A 21,579-nucleotide genomic window follows, 5' to 3' on the forward strand; every position below is an offset into this window, starting at 1 on the left:
ACCCCTCCTCCGACTAGTAGTTTGGTAAGAACTGTCTCTTGAATGAGAATGTGCTTTTATGGCATGAATGGTGTAAAGCTTTTGAGACCTTCATTCGGGTACACCATCGTCACCATGACAACATTAGGGTAGGTACCATCAAGGAGAATGAATGAGATGGAGGTTGAGGGGAAGGGGCGCAGAGCTCGCTGGAGCTTTATTGATGCGCTCTCGGAGGCTGGCATTGGGCGGCTCGGGCTGTCTGCCTCGCTGTCCCCGCTCCCGGGGCCCGGTCAGGAGAAAGTCTCGGTGCGCCCCAGCCCCGCGCGCACTCGGCCAGGTACGGACCGCGGGAGAGGCGCCTTCCGCGCGGTGCCAGATGCTGCTGCCGCCTCGGCGGCGGCGGCTGCTGCCAGCTCCCGGGCTCTGCAACTGTCACCCCGCACCTGGGCTAAACTTGAGCACAGAGTGAAGGGCGACTGGGCGAACGCTCCTGGCGGGCCCCTCGGGGATGCTTGCGGGCATGGGGGAGGTCTATCTGTCATAACGCCCCCCACTGTGCCCACCGCGCATCACCTCCATTTCTGAGAACAACTAGCCAGGAGTGGGGTGCGGCGACTGGACCCCAAAGACAGACACGGGGCAGCGGCCGTGCCCAGGTCTCCAACAGGTCGCCTTTTGAGACTCCTTTGGCGGGAAGGGACACTTGGAGAGGGAAGGCTGGATAGCCTGTGAAGAGAAAGAAGAAAAGGTCTGGAATTCATCTGAAGACTGTGGCTGCCCTTCCTCTCCTCCGTTCTACAGGCACCTCCAAGACCCCCCACTGTCCAGACGGCTCTGTGGGGAGGAGCCACAAACACCTGTTTGAAGACACGGCTTCATCTAAAGTCACTTGTGTGCTGATCTGTGCCGAGCTCAGCTGCTGCCGGAGGATTTCAGGGTTCTGGCAGTGCTGACGGGTAGGACACTTGGGATTTTCTGCCCCAACACCAGTCTTTGAGGGACATTTGGCCTCCTGTGTCCTGCACCTTCAGCAGGAGACCACTTTAGGACCAGTGATACCTTCGGATTGCATTCCTTGGCAGTCTCCTTGCACTCGAGAGGACTAAAGGAGTGTTCAGGGCTCCTCCGACCCATTGGACAGGCCTGGTTACCCCTACCCTCCACCTCTCCAAGGAACCATGGCGGCAGGGGTGGCAGCATGGCTACCCTTTGCCAGGGCAGCGGCCATCGGATGGATGCCCGTGGCCTCGGGGCCCATGCCAGCTCCCCCGAGGCAGGAGCGCAAGAGGACTCAAGATGCTCTGATTGTGCTAAACGTCAGTGGCACCCGGTTCCAGACGTGGCAGGACACCCTGGAGCGCTACCCGGACACCCTGCTGGGCAGCTCGGAGAGGGACTTCTTCTACCACCCAGAAACGCAGCAGTATTTCTTTGACCGTGACCCGGACATCTTCCGCCACATCCTGAATTTCTACCGCACCGGGAAGCTCCACTACCCACGCCACGAGTGCATCTCTGCATACGACGAAGAGTTGGCCTTCTTTGGTCTCATCCCCGAGATCATTGGCGACTGTTGTTACGAGGAGTACAAGGACCGCAGGCGTGAGAACGCAGAGCGTCTCCAGGATGACGCCGACACCGACAACACTGGCGAGAGTGCGCTGCCCACCATGACCGCGCGCCAGAGGGTCTGGAGGGCCTTTGAGAACCCCCACACCAGCACTATGGCCCTGGTCTTCTACTACGTGACGGGCTTCTTCATTGCTGTCTCCGTCATTGCCAACGTGGTGGAGACGGTGCCATGTGGGTCCAGCCCAGGCCACATCAAAGAACTGCCCTGTGGTGAGCGCTACGCAGTGGCCTTCTTCTGCTTGGACACGGCCTGCGTCATGATCTTCACCGTTGAGTACTTGCTTCGCCTGGCTGCAGCGCCCAGTCGGTACCGCTTTGTACGCAGTGTCATGAGCATCATCGACGTGGTGGCCATCCTGCCTTATTACATTGGGCTGGTGATGACGGACAATGAGGATGTCAGTGGAGCCTTCGTCACCCTGCGCGTCTTCAGGGTCTTCCGGATCTTTAAGTTTTCCCGTCACTCGCAAGGCCTGCGCATCCTGGGCTACACTCTGAAGAGCTGCGCCTCCGAGTTGGGCTTCTTGCTCTTCTCTCTCACGATGGCGATCATAATTTTCGCTACTGTGATGTTCTATGCAGAGAAAGGGTCTTCTGCCAGCAAGTTCACCAGCATCCCTGCTGCCTTCTGGTACACCATCGTCACCATGACAACATTAGGGTAGGTACCATCAAGGAGAATGAATGAGATGGAGGTTGAGATTGTCTGGTAACTTAGAGACAATGTTTCTTCCCCTCTCCACCCCCTCCAGTCATTTTAGGAAAGCATTGGATAAATGGCTTTGAAGGACTTCTTTGATCTATGAAATGTGGGTGCTCCATAGATTGTGTTATATGAGAAGTTGCTGGCAAAAGTTGTGTGTTGATGCCTGAAAGTGATAGGATGTGATTTACAAGATTGTATGCACACATGGATAAAGTGTTGTGATAATTAAAAACAAGATATATGTCGAAATAACGATATGAATATGCACAATAAATATTGATCTAGAAAGTGATCCTTGCACTCAAAAGTTTCCATATAGATTTGAAATATTGTTTTCATATAAATGTATGCTTGTCAGATGTATTTTTCCTCTTCTAAGAACCATAAATCTTATTTTATAACATTATAAAACATGTTATTGTAGCTATCACTATGAAAGGATTGTATAATCTGTATGTGCATATTCATATATTTGCAGTTCATAATGGCTAATAGGTTCTTCAATGCTTCCGAACTTGAAGGCTAGAACAGTTCAAATCTACAAGATGTAGTGGAGCGAGACATGCATATTTAAAACTTTAACTTCATAGTTTCAAATTCAGACTTCCAGCTACATAATTTTCAGAAACTGCAAATTCCATCAGGCCAATGTTCCCTAAATAAAACTAGAAAGAAGAGTAGTGCCTCTTGGCTTGGAGAGCCACCAAGGACTGGTTGTGTTCTAGAATTTCAGCTTGAGATTTTGTTCTAGAATCTTTTGTACACTTTTTAATTTTGGAATAATAATGGTTTTCATCCAAAGGGACATTTTCTGAATGAATGTGGTTCTTTAAAATAGAATGTTATGGCTCGAGATATTTTTAGGTGACAGAAAAAAAATAAAAAAGATTGTGAATGATTAATAAGGATTAATCAAACTGCAGAAAATTCCGAGCAGTTTATGGATTAGAGAATCTAATAAAATAAGAGGGGAGAGCCTTTTACTTTTATTAGTTCTTAGATAAGCCAGGGAGTGATGTTACTGCCTCTTTTCAGCTTTATGTTACTTTTCTTGCATAGGTAATCAGTTCAATACACGTTTTGTAATGGCTGTAAAAAAAAAAAAAAGGTTATTCCCAAGGCTGTTCTTTAAGTTTCGTGTTTCTGACTAATTTAATTGGCTCCCTTAATAGGCAGTGTGGTTAAGTCAACATAATTTTATTAGTCATATTGTGTTGAACAGAATTTCTCATGTTAATATGTGGCAAAATCATAAGCAGTTTTATATGGATTTTTTTACTAATTACAGAAAAATAAAACAATAGTTATTTTGATTTATTCTTTTACAAACTTTTGAAAGACCTAATGTACATTTTCTAAATTGAATTAAGGAAAACCCATATCCTACTTATCCTACTGTTTGTACTTCCCTTTAATTATCTGAGTAACATTTCAATCTTATGAACAGGATGTTGAATATTTAGCAATATTTATGCTAATTCCTTATCAGAGAGGTTCGAGTTCTGGGATTTTTTTAAAAGTCTTTATTATATGACATCATTAAGAAAAATTAAATATTATAGAACACAATTTTTACTTTATAATAAGGCACATCAGAATCATAAGAGGACTTATATATATAGTATTAGTAGAATAAAGGTATTAAAAAAGGAAATATGTATATTTATTTTTTCCTCACAAATTTTAATACTATACACTTGCTTGATGGTTTAATAAGAGTGCCATGATTATAATAAATTTTGATGCAATAATGATTATACTGGCTAGAAATTCAGCTCTAGGCAGGGACAACCAGTGTCGTTCTTTTTCCTTGATACCATTTTCACATTTTTGTTTTGAAAACTGTTTTGGCTTTTGATTATTTTTATTATACTGATAAAATACTTTTAAGAGTCTCTTTTCAAAATGCTTTACACAAATCTCATAATGCCTAATGTGTTTGATTTAGTCTACGTGTTCTACATATAAGTGAATTTGAACAATTAAATGCTCACTTTCTGAGAACTTGGAAGTAAAGTGGGAGTTACATTTATGATCTAACTTCCACTGAAGTAGACATTTGAATTTCTAAGAAATCAGACTAATTAAGCATCATGATAGAAGGTAGCAGTCTTACCTTTAAGACCTCATTGAGTAGTTAGCTTGTTGCATTGCGGTGACGCCGTTTGTGGTCCTGTGAATCTGGAAGTCATGCCAGGAGCACTTCCAATATCAGCAGGATCACACATACTGGATAGGTTCCAGCAGAGCTTCCAGACTAAGGCAGACTGGAAAGAAGTAGCTAGTGAGCCATTAAAGAAAAAAAATGGTCAGTGAAAACTTTATGGCTTTCACTGTAGAAAACTGGCTGATAAAGTGTCAGGAGATAACCCCCTCATGTTGAAAAAAACCCCTCCTCCGACTAGTAGTTTGGTAAGAACTGTCTCTTGAATGAGAATGTGCTTTTATGGCATGAATGGTGTAAAGCTTTTGAGACCTTCATTGGCTGAGCACAATTCATAATTGAAGGCATTTACACCTTGTATAGCTTAAAACAGATCTAACAGGTGATTAAGATGTATTGATAATTATTGACTATTAGAATGTCAAAGTTGAAAACAAATGTCAGTGATTGGAAAATATGGCTTTAGTGATAGAAACTATGCGGGAGCTAGCAAGATAGAATTATGTGCTTACGTGGTATAGAAATGTTCATGTAATCAAAATACAGTCACTTCAACTAAAGAATATATATGAATATTTAACACAATGTAGGTTTCCATAAGCTAAATTCTGGCTCATAGAATGGTTATCCAAAGAAGTACATCAAGATCATTGTTATTCAAAGCTGAGCTAATCACTTAGATGCCATCTCTCAGGCCACATTGGACAATACTCAGTTGTGCAATAAAACACATTCCATTAAACAGTTTTAAGTCTGGGCCACTTCCTATTATTTAAAGTAGGAAGCATCAAAACAGTCTTTTTAAAAGTACAGATACCAGGGAGGGAGTGTTTCTTTTACTTTTGAAAGAGAGGAGTGAACTGGGGGGTGGGGAGAGAGGGCTGGGCGGGGAGAGAAGTGCAGCAATGAATGAATGGAAATCCAAAATCTCTGTAAATGTTCATTAAAATTATTTTTTTAAAAAGTACAGATTTCATAACAGATAAATCAGCGTATTGCTGTGTAGCTACGTAGATCTGTGCCTGCACTGTTTGTGAGCATATTTGAGAAATCTCTCCTTGGTCTTAAAGAAACTCGGTTGTTTTGTGGTTAAGGATTTGTGCTGCCAACTCAAAAGGAGGTAGTTCAAATCCACTCCGAGTGTGAAAGATGGGTGGTCTTCTCCTGTGTGATTTATCTGAAAACCCACTGGTGGTTGAGCTATGTATGAGTTGGTTCCAACTTGATGGCAAAGAGTTACTTGTTTGTTGTTGCTAGGTCTTGATGTACCTCTGGAGATGCAGTGCTAGACATGGTATTCTGTTAACCAGAAAGCTGACACTTCAAACCTATTGGCAGCTGTTTGGAAGAAATACGGACTGTGTCCTTCCTTAAAGACGTAAAGCCTTGGATATCAGTGGTGACTGGCTTTGTGTGGGAATGGACTCTATGGTAGTGGGTTTGGCTCTGTGAAACCCTGGTCCATCTTTTACACCCTGCTGCCCTACCAGTGTGAACTGTAATCACTACCATAAACTGTTTGAGAGAAAAGAACCTGGAAAACCTTTTTACCCTAAAGGCTTTCAACAAATAATTTGTTTTCTTCATATTATCTTCTTTTTTCATATAAATGATATTATTTGTTGCCAAATCTAGTACATTTCCAGAAGTTTATGAAGAAGCAAAAATTATTTTGTGAAAATACATTCCTAGTGTCCAGATTCAGTTTACCTATTATCCCTCCCTGATACCTGACTTAGAAGTATCCCTGGAGAGCTGATTAACTAATGTGCGGACTTATTATGCAAGGTGATATTTGCATTCTTGGTCCTATTTGCTAACTACTTAGATTCTTTTTAAGAAAAAGAGATTGCATTACATTGCATTACTGAGAGAATAGAATTTAAGAATTTGAGAAATGCTAGTTTTATGTCTTATATCTCTCCTTTAATTTTAAAACAAAATTATTTTAATAAAAAATTAGCATAGGAGAGGAAGCTACAATATATTTTTGTAGAGTTCGTTATGATAAGACTCTGTTTTTAGCTTCAGACATCATTGTTATTTCTGAACAAACCTGGAAAATGAAGACGTTCATTTATCTTGTACACTCATGAGAAATGCATCTGGTAGGATTGAGTCTTTAAGGAAACAATGTATAATCATGCATGTGTATTGTTTGGTCGATGTCCAACTCCATATATGTCTGTGGTCTAAAAACGTTGCAATAGTCAGCTTCCCTCATTCCACACAAGTATCCTATGTTCCTTGTACACAAAGTAAAACATATAATGGGGGTAGTGCATAGATAATCACTTATACATATGTCTTTTTGTAGTTGTAATAAGTGCCTATGTTGCTGACTTACTATATGCATTGTACTGTACTTTGCATCTAAAAAGTTTACCATATCACAGTGTATGTTTGACTTGAGAGATGCCTCAACCAATCTCTTGTTTCACACATTATCACTATGGTAGAATTGTTTCTTTGCTTGACTTTCCTTCAAATATATTTTTATGGAGTGCATAATGGTTTCCAAATGCAATAAAACCACTGCTGCTGATGGAAGCAGTTTTGACAAAGGAGAAATATTGATGAGGAAATTAAACAAAATATTATTGAACAACACGAAGGTGGACAATCATTGAATGATAGCTCTTGCTCACAGTTTAGGTATATTGCACTTAAAAATCATAAAACAATATTTATTATCAAAGGGAGGGGATCTCCAAGCTGTTAAAGGATTAGCTCTGAGAGCTACAAAACTAATGGAAATGTTCTTGTTGTTGTTATATATAACCAGGTCAGAACCAAATCGTAGCTAATCCTCCAGGGGGGTTTCAGAAGCAATAAAGTGCACGGGAGAGGATGGCCCTTCGCTATCCTACAGAGCAGCTAGAGATCCGAACCAGGTGTCTTTGTTTGATAGCACATCTCCTTACCACTAAAACCATGAGAGCTGGAGAAATTGCTAATTTGTGGTGATTGAGGACAAGACATAAAAGTGAATCCCTCTCAACTTGTTGGTAATCATTGTTAAGGTGTGAAGCTTGCTAGAGATGCTCAGAAGACCAGGTTATAATTTAGTGTTTGTACCACATTTGAACTATACACTGTCTTATTTCACAGAATGTTTCATGGACATGCAAGAACGCATAACTATAGTTGTCTACTGTTAGAGTACTCTACTGGGAAAGTATGTAGTCATGGACAGCTCCAAATTATTGAGAAGCGGTGATGTCACTTTGAGGACTAAGGTGCACTTGATTCAATCCATAGTCTTTTCGGTCACTTGATCTGAAAACTGGACAGTGAATAAGGATGACAGAAGAATTGATGCCTTTGAACTGTGGTGTTAGAAAGGAGTACTGAATATCCCAGGGGGTGCCAAAAGAACAGACATATTTCTTGGAGAAGGTGCAGCCAGAGTGCTCCATGGAGTCAAAAGATGATGAAGTTTCGTCTCACATACTTTGGACATGTCGCGAGGAGAGGTTATTCCTTGGAAAGGGACATCATGTGTGAAAGGTGAAAAGACAGCACCGGAGAGGAAGACCCTCAAATGGATGGGTAGAGACAGTTACTGTAGCAGTGGGCTTAGTATGTCGGAGATGATGAGGATGGCACAGCATAGGACAAGGTTCAGATTTGTTGTTCACAGGGTCTCTACGAGTCTTACGCAATTGGACGGCACCTAACCACAACATAATTGCCAGCAGTTGATGTTGAGGAACTATCTTTCTAGATTTCAATTTTAGTATGTTTCATCAGTTACTATTTTAGGAAACAAAAATCAAGCTAATTTTTCAATGCAATTTCTTTAACCATACTTTAGGAAAATCTCTCGTGTACTTCAAGAGAAGATGATCAAACATGTAGACTGTTGTTGTTTACCATCGAGTCAGATCTGACCCACAGTTGACCTTCTGGTGGGTTTTCAGAGGCATTTAATAAAAAATCAATTTGCCCATTCTCTCTCGTGGAACAGCTGATAGATTCGAACCATGTGCCTTTGAGAGGGCAGCACAAATTCTTTTCACTGGGCTTCCCAAGTCCACACGTACATATAGATAGAGCTTGCTAAAAAGGAGAACCTATGAAATAGCATCTTCCTTTTATCACCTTGTATAGTTTTGGTGGATGTTTAGGATCCATCATTCAGAATCATTTCTGTAGAGACCCTTGGCTTACCAAGCTACTGCTGAAGATGAATAGAGTCACTGTCTGATCCATCCATAAGCTATTTAATCTAACATACCTTTTGCAAGGTGGAGAGCATCAAATGTATCTCTCTGGTGAAGACACATGTTACAGGTAACATCTATTTTTATTTTGGTATACTCTTAACCTATTTTGGGGAATGTGGTCAGTGGGATCCTGTCCTTTATAAAAGACATTGTGCCAGGAAAGGTAGAGGTCCCACAAAGAGGAGACCCTCGATGAGATGGACTGACACAAGGACTGTCACAGTGGGATCAAGCATGGTGAGGATGATGAGGATGGTGCAGGACAGGACAGGGTTGTGACCTGGTGCTCCTGACATCAGCAAGAGTTGTTTGTGGTCAATCTGATAACACCTAACAAAAGAACAACTTAATGTACTTGTATAAGATTCTCCATAAAAACAGGTTCATTGGTGGTGACTGAAAAGGACATAGAGGGGGTGAAAAAAAAAACAACCAAAAAACAAAAACCCCCAGATGTTTCTTTTAGCATTATAGGTAGCCAGTGCTGGATCTAAAAATGTCTCAACTGTGTTTTAGTCATTATTAGAATGAGAAACAATGTTTGGAATTATTAGAATCGGGGACAGATTCACTTAGGTTGTTTTTCTAGGGAAGTCAAAGTAGTAAATTGTAGTGAATTGTATAGGTACATGCATTTATCTCAAGGAAATAGTCTGCACAGTCATAGGTTAACAAGTCACCATTGCCATTAAATCAATTTCTTCTCTTAGTGACCTCATACTTTTAAGTCTAAAGAAGTGGAATGCATAATCTTTCATAAGCAGGGAAGCTCATGGGTTTGAACCGGGGCTTTTTGATTTGTAGCTGAATTATTTAGTTATTATGCTTTCTTTTAGTGTTTTATATTTTGTAGTCAGAAGTTTCATCCTAATTAAACTCATCCTTGAAACTGAGTTACTGAAATACGCATTTCTCATTAGCTCTTCTCTGAGTCCCTGGTGGAAGGAATTCTGTATTTGAAATTCCTCATTTCAGACATGCATGGTTGCTATGCACCCATAATCCCACATTTAAGTTGTTGAAATGATTTGGAGAATTTCATAGCTCATATATCTTTTCTTCCGAAGACTTTAACTTGAGAAGTGTTCTACTGACTCTTTAGAGGTGCTTGTTGATACTACAGGGAGAAGAAAAGGAACAGACAGGCTTTTTATTCCATTCAAAAAACTGATTGAGGGGGAGAGGGGAGGGAAGAAGAAAATGTGCAGAAATGAATAAATAAAAAGAAATTTTGAAAAAATCCCAAAAAACTGATTACAGTCAAATTGGATTCAACTCATAGCCGATCTTCCAGTAGGTTTTCAAAAGCTGTAAATCACATTGGAGGAAATTAACCACCTTTCTCCTTCTGAGCTTCTAGTGAATTCAGACCGGCCGATTTGGAGCAGGTTTCATTGTGGACGGCACGACCCGCGGCGATACACTCACTCCACTAGTTTGGTACATTTCTCTCCTTATTCTCCTCTGTGTGACTTGCTCTCTTCATTCCTTATGTGTCAGTGCTGACTCTATTTATTTACGCAGCACTGTGGTCCATCATGAAGATGCCCAGTTGATAGAACACAAATTTGTGTTCTCATCTAATGACTTCAGGCCATTTGAGGCTAAAGTACTTGATGGAGAGTATTTGAACTGGCCTGATGGAGAGCAAAGTACATTATAATTATTTTGCCTGAATTATACATCCATTCACTGCTGCCCTGCAGTTCCTTAGAACAGTGCACTTTAACTCCAGTTTCATTGGTAGAACAGGGATGATGAAAAGAACATTCACTCAAAGAGAAGTTGTATTTTTTATTATTTTTTCCCCATTCTGAGCCGTAATAATGATTCCACTTTGTATTCTTCTCTGCTCACCATATGTCTCATCTAGTTTTCTGAACATGAATGTTATAGACAGAAATAAGCATCATTTGCCCACCAGCTTTGGCGTCTAGTTTTGATGGTGTAGTATAAGGTCTGGAATTGAAATTACACCCAGGGGTGCAGCAGCGGCTCTGGTTTCGGTGTACGTTTGCAATATTCTTTGCTTGAGATGATTCCATCTCAATGCTCTGCCCTTTAGCTTTCTCCTTTGAGAGTCACCCTTTACATTGACCTTCACCATGAACCCTTCTCTACCTCCCAAGCCTGTTGTTCGAATTACACTCAGTGTTACTTAAGTGTTACTTGATATATAATTGATAATTTTGTCTCTTGCCTTTCTAACTAGATGGGAAGTATTTTGATTCATACCTTTGGGGACCTTGTTATGCAGGTCTGCTAAAAATATAGAAGAATGTAGATTAGTACACAGCTGAACGTTGTGTAAGATGACATCTCTGCACTCTGTGGAAAAGTCCTTAGCCAAGGAGCAGCGCTATCTCAAAAGCCATAATAGTTAGCTGCTGTTGTTGTTAAGTGCTGTAGAGTTGAGCACAACTCATAGCAACCCTATGAACAAAAGGCCTGAACTCTTTTCTGTAACTACATAAAGTCTGATAGTCAAAGCAAAATTCTTTTTCTTAGTTCCATGTCAAAACTTTAACATTTATGATTTGAATACTGTGTTTGAATAAATTGCAATCTTGTTTTTATTTGTGCTCTTGTGGAGGACTATGGCATATTTTCTCTCTTTCATCTGAATTCTGCAAAGATTAGAATCAATGGCTTTCAATGGCTGTTTTGTTTTGTTAAGTGTTTTCTGGTGGAGGCTGGGAAAACATCAGCACCCTTTGGAAATTATATGGTGATGCCTCTTATGTGTAATCTAGTTAGTAAAGACCTATATGTTACTTCCTCTTTCATGCCCTGTTCCATCCACAAAAGAGGAGCCCAATGAATGCACAAGCCGAAAAGACATATAATGGCATTTTACCACTAGAAAGGTGCATTTCTCTCACCTCTACAAAAACCAGTGCCTTTCCCCCATTTTGCACCATTCATTTATACATAACTTTCATTCTTTCTCCAGGTTCATAGGGTTTCCGGAGACAACGCCACTCCTGCTTCCAAGCTTGTTTTAATCAGGGAGCTCCACCAAACACTGTCCACCATGGGTAACCATTCTCGCATTTGACACATCAGTGTCACAGTGTTAAGCTTCACAGCAACCACGAGTTACCTCTGTACAGCAAGTGGACAGACCAGGGTGATATGACCTAGAAAAATGTTAAACCATAAGCAATTAAAAACAGGCTTGAGGGCTGCGGATTAAAGTCACCCACCTTTGGCTTGGTAGCATCACTTTCTATCCACTAGGCCAGCTGATCTCTCTCTATGCAATTGCACAGAATTTGATTTTTTTAAACTACTGAATTATCATCCAAAAATAATATATGAGATATGTGCAATCTTGGTCAGAAAGAAGTTCACCTTTCAAGTGATTAAAAGGCAAGTAAACAAAGCATAAATGGAGATAGAGATACAGATCCTGGCCTATAATAGTCTATAAAATCTGTCTATTGAGTTTTGACAAGTATGTTATGTAAAGAAGATCCAAATCATAAGATGTGTGAGGTGGATAGAGAATGAGTTAGCAAAAGTTAAAAATGTGGAGGGGAATGAATGAATGATACAGTTAAAATTATGTGAAATAGGATGGGAAGTCTTAGTTCTAACAACAACAACAAAAATACAAAACCTTGCCTTATGTAGCCTGACTATTCCAAAACACTAATTTTCTCTACTTTTAAGAATGCAGACAACTACTTTGGAAACCCGGAGTTATACCTGTAGCAGTCATTTTCAGGAAACCTAACTCTGACTCACAGATTCCATACAGTCTAATAGATTTTTAAAAATTTTCTTTTTATTGGTTTGCTTACCAAGCTCATATACAACGTGTTTCACACTATTCCTCATTCACACTGTGTTTCATGCAGTCATTCTCATGCATTATGTTTTACAAAATTAATCACCATTGAACTTGCCCATCGTTACCCTATCACTCAGATCCTTCCCTCCACCTCCACCCACTGAACTATGCCATTTTTATTGATTACTTACTACCTGTAATTGACCACAGCAGTGAAAAAACCATATGTTCTAGAAGGAGAGAAAGTAAATAGATGCAAATACACACATTAATGCCAGCAGTGATGTCCACAGTTCATAATGTCAATCATTATAAAATGAAAGAAAGAGACTGGGAAGACAGTGAAGGCCTTTCTAAGGCACTGGCATTTGATCACATGTCTAATTGAAGGGATAGAATAAGTACTGAGATTGCCTGAAAGAAGAATTTTAGACAACGAGGGAAAAGAATCACAAAGATCTCAAGGCACGTAGGGGGTGCTTGGTATTTTCCACAAACACAATAGTAATTAAAGGGGGGGAGGAAGAATGAATGATGTGGTAGCAATTAGCATTGGAATCAACTTGATCACCACAATGGACTTTGGAAACTATATGTTCTTTATTTTTTTTATCATCCACTGTCTCTTTCTTTTAAATAACCACCATCCAGTGTACTATAATTATAATTCTTAAAAAAAGATTTATTTCTCAATTGGGTTTTTAAAAAATTTTATAAAAAGTTACCATGTTGCATACATTCTTTGGTGTGTTCATATAATTTTGTGCTGTTGTCATGTAATGTAGGGGATTATTGGTGCTGTCCCGTTCCACTATGTGAACAGAACTTAAAACTCATTAGCTTTGATTTAGATCTGACTCATAGCTGTCTCTCTAGAGGCTTTTCAGAGGCTGTAAATCACGTGGGAAATGACTGTCCATCTTTCCCTCACAGAGCAGCTGGTAGATTTAAATTCCTCACCTCTGGTGGCAGTACACTACCTACCCACTAGACCACCAGGGCACAGGTTAGTCTTCCAGCCGTATTATGATGATATTTTTTTTTTTGTTTTCAGGTTTTTATATAGAATTTGTACTATAGACAGAGTTAACATGTTCTATGATAGATCTGTGCATTTAACATGGGATGAAATTCCTGGGGCATTGTTCTAAATGATCAAATTTGAGGAATGATATAAAATTATTTCAAGGCTATTGCCCCAAATGACTGGCAAATAAAGTAAATAAAGGAACAAGAAGATTTCTATGAAGCAAGCATTTATAATATGATAAAGAAACTAAGAACGCTGCTTCAGTAGATCGTGCCTTTTTGTGTGTGTTTGAGATAAGACCTAAATCTAGCAAAAGACCTAAAATCTGATTTTACACAATTCTACAATTTACATTTTCAGTGTTAATATTTTCAACCTGAAGCTATCTATCTTGATAAACATTGCATTCATATATTCATTATTGAAATTATGTTTTAGCTTCCACTTTGTTTAAATGTTTGCCTTAGTTATTCTTGTGAAAGAGTTAAAATTGATGTTTAATTGATTGGTAGTTATAAAATGGTATTGTATTTAAAAAGTTGTATAATTTTTTGCAAATAGGTTTAAGCAAGAATGCATATTTTCTAATTCATCAGGATATTGCTATAGTCAGAGGAAAAAATTAATGGCAAAGCAACTCATAGACATTCAGAAAGGGATACATCACTGTGAAATAGGATATAAGAGTAAATGTCAAAAGGAAATTACTTCCATTTCAAGAAATTCTTAATTATGGAAATAAGATGAATCTTACTTTCGCATCTTTCAGGTAACTTTGAAATTTTTTTTATGATTGACATAAAATACAGTTGTTTTGAAAAGCATAGTTAGATTGGAATGTGTACATTTTAACCTACTTTAAAAAAAACACATAACATTTCCGCTTTTGACTATAAAAAGTATACAAATATCATAACCATGTGAGAAAATAACATAGTAAATATTTCAGTAAGAAGAAAGTAATTTAGAAAATAACTCTAAAACTCTTGTCTTTGAAAATAGGACTTTATTTATTCTAGGTTTCCCTAGTCCCAGGGTAGTGAAAATAAAATGCCTATGGTTATTGAAGAGTCCATATACCTCCACAACTATCTTGAAGAAATGTAATGTTCTTTTATTGAGAAAACTAAATAGAGGCAGTTATCAGTCAAGTAGGAAATGTTGGCAGTGTGTCCTCAAGTATACTATTTTAAGCCAAAGTTTGAATAAATTAAGAAACTACTTTACAGACGACTCATTTCTTATACTCTGTCACTTCATTACTTCCCACATTATCCAGTGCCCTGCTTCTGGCCCTCGACATATTGTTTCAAATATGACTAAATTATATGTGAATGATTATGCATGCTCAGATACACATATCTACATATACACACAAGTATGAAAAGAAGTATTAGACATGTTAGTATATACCATATGTTAGTATACAACATATGTTAGTATATACATGTTTTTATGTGCCATTGATTTGATTGGCACTGCAGGACAGAATAGAGCTCTCTCACAAGAGATCTTTATGAAGGCAGATTGTTAGGACTTTTCCCCCCACCAGCAGATTGGTGGGTTCAAATAGCCAATTTCATAGTTAGCAACCAAACTTAGAACCATTGTGCCACCAGTATTCCTTTTGCATAGATAACACCACCTTTCCCTTACTTTTCTAAGAGACTATTATGATAATACATTAAAGAAGAGGTCATGTTGAAGGTGAAAAGAAATCTTTTATATTTTATATTCTACCCTTTTTTATTTTAAAAATATTTTATTTATTAGTTTATGAAACTCTAATAGAAGAATTTCTGTAGTGAAAACTTGGGTCTGTTTGCTTTAAGTTTTTCCATATGAAAATCTTACTAACTAGATGCTATTTGAAAATATGCCCCTTCCACCTACAGTAACTCTTTGATGATCTACCTGAAAATATCTTGAATCTTTAAAGATAATAGAAAAGAGATTTTCTAGATTCAAATACCAACTCAAAACCAACCCAACCTAATGCTAGTAAGTCAATTCCATTCCATGGTAACTTTTCCTTGGGTTTGAGAAACTGAATGTCATTGGGAGAAGATTTCCTTTTTTCTTGGGTTAGCAACCCAACAAATAATTCACTAAAGTCACTAAATTTCAGTATCCCAGAATGCTAGTTTAATGATGTTGGTTTGGTTATTAATTGCTTATTGCTGAGTATCCTTATAATTTAAAAGTGGGGTAAAAATATCTACCTCAGAAGATTATTATACAATTTAGTAATTGTATTAGAAAATGTATATACATAAGTGCCACATGAGATATTGATGTTATTGCCATTGTTGGTATGGGCTATTGAGTTGACTATGACTTATAACCTATGAATAATAGCTCTGAACCCTGCCTGATTTTGAGCCAATCCCACTGTCTCTGACACACCTGCCCCCATTTCCACAGTCACCGTGCCAATCCATCTAATCCAGGGTCTTCCTTTCCTATGTTGATCCTCCACCCCACCAAGCTGTCTAGAGAGCAGAAGATAGGCTCGAGGGGCACAAGGCCATAAGCATCTCTCTGAACGGGTGAGAAGGAGTGAGACTAGCACAGCTCTTCACCACTCTAGAGCAGAAAACAGATAAACAAAAGCCGGTAGCCCAGGCCCTTGGTGTCCCTAGAGCCACATCAGAAACCAGAGGTTTGTTTATTCATTCAGACTGTGGTACTGAGAATGAGGCTTATTAGGGAATTAAATTGGAAATTGGAGGAAGCAAAGAATATCACCCAATACAAGTCCATATTTTAGCCAGCAGTCCTAAGGTACAATTCTTCAATTAGTTCAGACTCTAGTTTTAGTTCAACAGTCAGTTTTCCTTTCATTATCCAGCCAAAACAGAAAAGGCTTTAACTGTGCCCTTTCTTTCAGGGCTCCTGTGGTTACACTTTGTCCCAGTTTCTCCACCGCATGTCATAGTCTCTCCTCCATTATCACCAGGGTCTAACTCTCACAAGGATCTTGCTCCAGTCTACCTAAAGCCATGCTACACAGTGTGGAAAGCACTCTCTCTTTTATCTTAGTCCCACACCTGTTGATGATTTGCAAGACCATTTTCTGCAGTTAAGGTTGCTGGAGACCAAAAGTGCTAACAAAATAGCTGGGGAGAAAAGTAACTTTTAAGCTAACAGTACCCTACATAATGATGTCCTTCTCAATGGCTGGTCCCTCCTGGCCACATGCCCAAAGTATGTGATGGAGCTTTGCAATCCTTGCCCCCAGGGAGCAACTTGGTCTCACTCTCTCCAGGATAAACTTGTTTGATCTCTTGGCAGTCCATGATACATTCAATGCTTTTCTCTGTCACCACAACTAGAAGGCATAGATTCTTTTTCTGTCATTATTAGTCATAGTCTAGCTCTCAGATGCATAGCAAGTAATTGGAGAAGACCATGGGTTGGAATGGGCACACCTTAGTCTCTAGACTGACATCATTGCTCCTTAGCACTCTGAAGAGGTCCATGACAGCAAACTTCCCAAAGCAACTTGTCTTTTGATTTCCTGACTGCTAGTGCAAAATGAGTATTGATTCTGGACCCCAGAAGGACAAAATTGCTAACAACATCAATTTCTTCTCCATCTTTCATGATATTTCCAGTTGGTAAGAATCTTTGTCTTCTTGATGTTGAGATGAAATCCATATTGATGGCTGAAGTCTTTGACCTTCTGGAGCAAATACTTCAAGTCTTCCTTAGTTTCAGTGAGCAAGATTGCATAATCTGCATAATGCAGATGGGTAATGAATCTTTCTACAAGCCTGATGCCACATTCATCTTCATAGATCCCAGCCTCCTGAATAGATTGAAAAAGTGTGGAGAAAGGGCACACACCTGACATACTCCTTCCTTGATTTTGAACCATGCAGTATTTTCTTGCTCTTTTTGTACCACTACTTCCTGGTGTAAATGCCTTCTGAATTCTGACTTAAAATGTGCATTCAATCAACAAGTCTTCAATAATCTTTCCTTGTCCAACTGTCTACTGATGTAGCTCACTAGTCTTTGTTGTTGTTGTTATGTGTTATCAAGTTAGAATTTACTCATACCTGACCCTCTAGTGGGTTTTCAGAGATTATATATTTCTTGGAAGAAGACTGTCCATTTTTCTCCCAAGGAGCAGCTGGTGGACTTGAACCACGTGCCTTTGAGCTGGCAGTGTAACTCCTTAACCCTAGGTCGTCAGAACTCCCTTGCCTTCATTTTAGAGAAATTAAATATGTATTATATATACTATATTTAATAATGGCAATATTAGGTATAATGTTTAAAATTTAATATAATATGTTGTTGTTATGTGCCATTGAGTTGCCTGAAACTCTCAGCAACTCTATGTACATTAGCTCCATGTACCCTATCTTGTGCCGACCTCATAGTCTTCAACAGACCTAATTCCATTGCTCTAGTCCCTGATTCAATCCATTTCATCTTGGATCTTTGCTCTTCCCTTCCAAGCATGAATTCCCTCTCTAAGGACTGGTCCTTCCTGGCCACATGCCAAAAATATGTGAGATGGAACTTCAAAATCCTGGCCTCCAGGAAGCAAACTGGTTTTACCTCTTTCTTCTCCTGGCAGTTCAGGGTCTGTTCAATATTCTTCTCTATACCCGAACTCAAAGACATCAATTATTTTTCTATCATCTTTGGTCATTGTCCAGATCTCTGATGAGTAGCAAGCAATTGTGAAGACCATGGCCTGGATCATGTATCCCTTAGCCTCCAGACTGACGTCCTTGCTCTTCAGTACTCTAGAGAGGCTCCTGACAGCAGACTTTCCCAGTGTAATTTGCCTTTTGATTTCTTGACTGCTGATACCAAGAGTGTTGCTTGAGGGACCAAGCAAACTGAAGTTATCAACAATCTCAATCTCTTCTCCATCCATCATGAAGCTGCCAGTAGGCCCAGTGGTGAGAATCTGTTTCCTTGATGTTGTCTTTAATCCATATTGAAGACTGCAGTCCATGACCTTCTGCAGTAAATGCCTCATGTTCTCTTCAGTTTCAACAACAAGCTTGTGTCATGTAGTAAATACAGTACATCTTAATAGTTCTCAACATAATTAAGTGACTAATTTTTCACATTCTAACAAGTGCCCTAGAGGATTGTTATAGATTCTCTTGTTATAGGTGATTTTTATGTGCATCCTTTGTTGAAATAAAGAATCTGACTCAATATGACCAGGTTTGAAAAGTGAATTATCAGCAGGGGATCAAGCTGAAATGAAATAATTTGGACGTTAGTGTGTACAGTTTAATCTCCTTAACTCCTTCTGATTGTTCTCTTCTCCATGAGCAGAAAGTTGATTTGGAAAGATTTCATTTTATCATTAGGTATTTAATACATTAGGTATTTCAACACTGCTTCAGAAAACCTAAAGATACATTAAAAAATTACTGTGAATTCTCAGATTGTTATTGAGGATAAAGGAAGTTTTATGTACAAATTCTTTTGATAATTTAATACTGAACTATTAAATTGTCTTTTCATGGTCATTGTCCTGTCTAGCTGACTTCATATAGATATATAAAAGTATGTAATAAATCATTTTTCCAAAAAGTCCATTTGTAAAGAGAACTGCTGAGTAAAATATTTACTGGTATTTCCTATGGTCAAGAACTAAAATCCATTTCCCCTCTTTTAATGTTAATTATTTGGATGAAAGTTTTTTTAATATAAATATCTTATTTGGTTGAAAAATAGATAACCTAGTCTCTGATCATTAATGTCCTACTAAATAGTATCTTAAGCAAATTTCTCAGTATTAATAATAGGAAGGAGAGTTGATATGAAAGTTTTGAGATTTTCATGTCAAGTTAATCTAGTGAGGCTAATTTATCCTACATTCAAGTATGTAGACAGGAAGACCTTTTGTGAGCCCTCAGTACTTAAGTAGATAATACACATTCAGAGAGACAGGAAGGTGTGTATGGATGGAGGCAATTGACTGGTATGACGGGACAAGGAGAAAGAGTGCGTGTATTGGGCATCTGCTCGACGATAGGCACCAACCTTGCTCATCAGCAGTGCTGTGTTATCGTCATGTGGTGCAGGGATTTTCTCTCTTAATCTGCTACCTTTTAGTTTTACTCCCATTGACATAAAAGGTAAATTAAAGGAAGCAAACTAATTATTTTAAAAGTAGAAAAGATGGAGCCAAAATGTGATCACTCCATTAAACACACATTTAAATTCAAATGGTTAGGGCTATCATTGTTATTATGAGCTGTCAGGTCACCTGCAACTCCCAGTGACCCTCTGCGCAGTAGCTTTGAACCCTATTCGTTCCCAAATCAGTCTCTGACACACTTATGCCATTACCCCAGTTACTGTATCGTTCTATCTCATCCAAGGTCTTCCTCTTCTATGCTGTTTCTTCTACCTTTCCCAACTTGATACCCTTTCTCAAGGACTGTTCCCTTCTGGCCACATGCCCAAAATATGTGAGTGGAGCTTCAAAATCTTTTGCATCCAGGAAGAAACTTGGTCTCACTCTCTCCAGGATATACCTATTTGTTTTCTTGGCAGTTCATGGAATGTTCACTACTCATCTCCAGCACCACAACTCAAATGCATCAATTCTTCTTTTATCATCCATAGTCATTATCCAGCTCTCTGATGCAGCAAGTCATTGTGAAGACCCTGGCCTGAATATGGTGCACCTTAGTCTCTAAACTGACACTGTTGCTTTTGAGTATGCTGGAGGAGTTCCTGACAGCAGATTTCTATAATGCAATTTATCTTTCGATTTCCTGACTACTGATGCCAAGATTGCGGATTGTGGAACAGAGTAAGCTGAAATTGTTAACAATCTCAGTATCATCTCCATCTATTATTGTGCTGCTAATTGGCCCAATGGGGAGAATCTTTATTTTCTTGATGTTGAGTTTCAATTCACATTGGAGACTGCAGTCCTTGACCTTTTACAGCAAACGCTTCACATCCTCCTTGGTTTTGGTAAGCAAGGTTGTGTCATCTGCATAATGGGCTAACAATTTAAGAAACTGATTCTTTGGGTGTTTTTTTTAAAGCTAAAAATGCAAAAATGTAGTATACTTCCTGAGTAACAAGTCTGAATTATGATAAACAAAGTCTTTCCTCTAGGTGATTATCAGAGAAGTTATAATAAAGAATTATTGTGCTTAGTTCTTGTGTCTCTGATTAGGACTCCAGATGGAAACCTATTGCTTCTACCAGACTAGAGCCACAGAATGAACAAAAATGTAACTTCATGCTGAAAGGATTGGGGAGCTTGTTGAGCACCAAGTTGTCTTTCCACACAACTGCATACTTAGACATGTCCTTCAGAGAAGTCGGCCAGTTCTTGGACAAAAACATCATGTTGGGAAAGGTAGAAGGGCGGCAGGATACAGATGGATCGACATGGTGACTGCAACAACGGAGCTGAGCATGTCAGATGATGGTGTGGGTAAAGGACAAAGTTTACTATGTGTTTTTCATAGCATCACTATGTTTTGTAGTAGATTTAGGAACATCTAACAACAACAACAACAACAACAACAAAACACCAGACAACATCAGTCAGAGACTCCATTGCCCGTATTTTAAATTTTTGAGCTTCCTTTGAAATCTGTAATAGTAAAATAAAAATTTCAAACATTCAGTCAAAGATAGACTTTCTCCTAGTTGGGTTTTTTTTCACTCCCCTCTTTTATTTCAGTTGGTTTGGAGAGGTAAGTCTGATTAAAGAGCTACATATTCAGTATATTTTTGCTAAGTTCTTTCTAAGCCCACATAGTATTTCTGTTCATTCTTAGTATCCTGAGGAAGCAAATAAGGGAAAAGAAAATCCATGAGTCTCATGTTTAAAGGGCCCTCAGTATGCCTGCTGACAAAAAGCCTATCTTCAAAGAACCTCAGACCTTAGTTGAAATTTCCCCCGATTTTCTAACAATGTCTGGAACACTGCCATGGGTGCTGAATAAAGATTGGGTTTTTCTCTTTACTGAAGAGTTAGGAGTCCATTCAATTTTAGGCGCTTATATTCTCATCATACGTTCTAGCTAC

The 21,579-nt window shown here is 39.0% G+C and overlaps 1 protein-coding gene across 1 annotated transcript in view; it reads left to right on the forward strand.

Annotated features, from left to right (window-relative positions):
- The first annotated feature begins 1,151 nt into the window (after positions 1-1,151).
- The window catches only part of KCND2 (potassium voltage-gated channel, Shal-related subfamily, member 2), a 704,821-nt gene continuing 684,393 nt past the window's right edge, over positions 1,152-21,579 (forward strand). The window contains exon 1 of the mRNA XM_006882669.1: positions 1,152-2,275. Within this exon, the coding sequence (XP_006882731.1) occupies positions 1,161-2,275 (1,115 nt within the window). The 5' untranslated portion in view covers positions 1,152-1,160. The remainder of the gene's footprint in view (positions 2,276-21,579) is intronic.

This window comes from Elephantulus edwardii, unplaced genomic scaffold, assembly GCF_000299155.1.
Source record: "Elephantulus edwardii isolate Elephantulus edwardi_28Jun2011 unplaced genomic scaffold, EleEdw1.0 scaffold00022, whole genome shotgun sequence".
Lineage (NCBI taxonomy): Eukaryota > Metazoa > Chordata > Mammalia > Macroscelidea > Macroscelididae > Elephantulus > Elephantulus edwardii.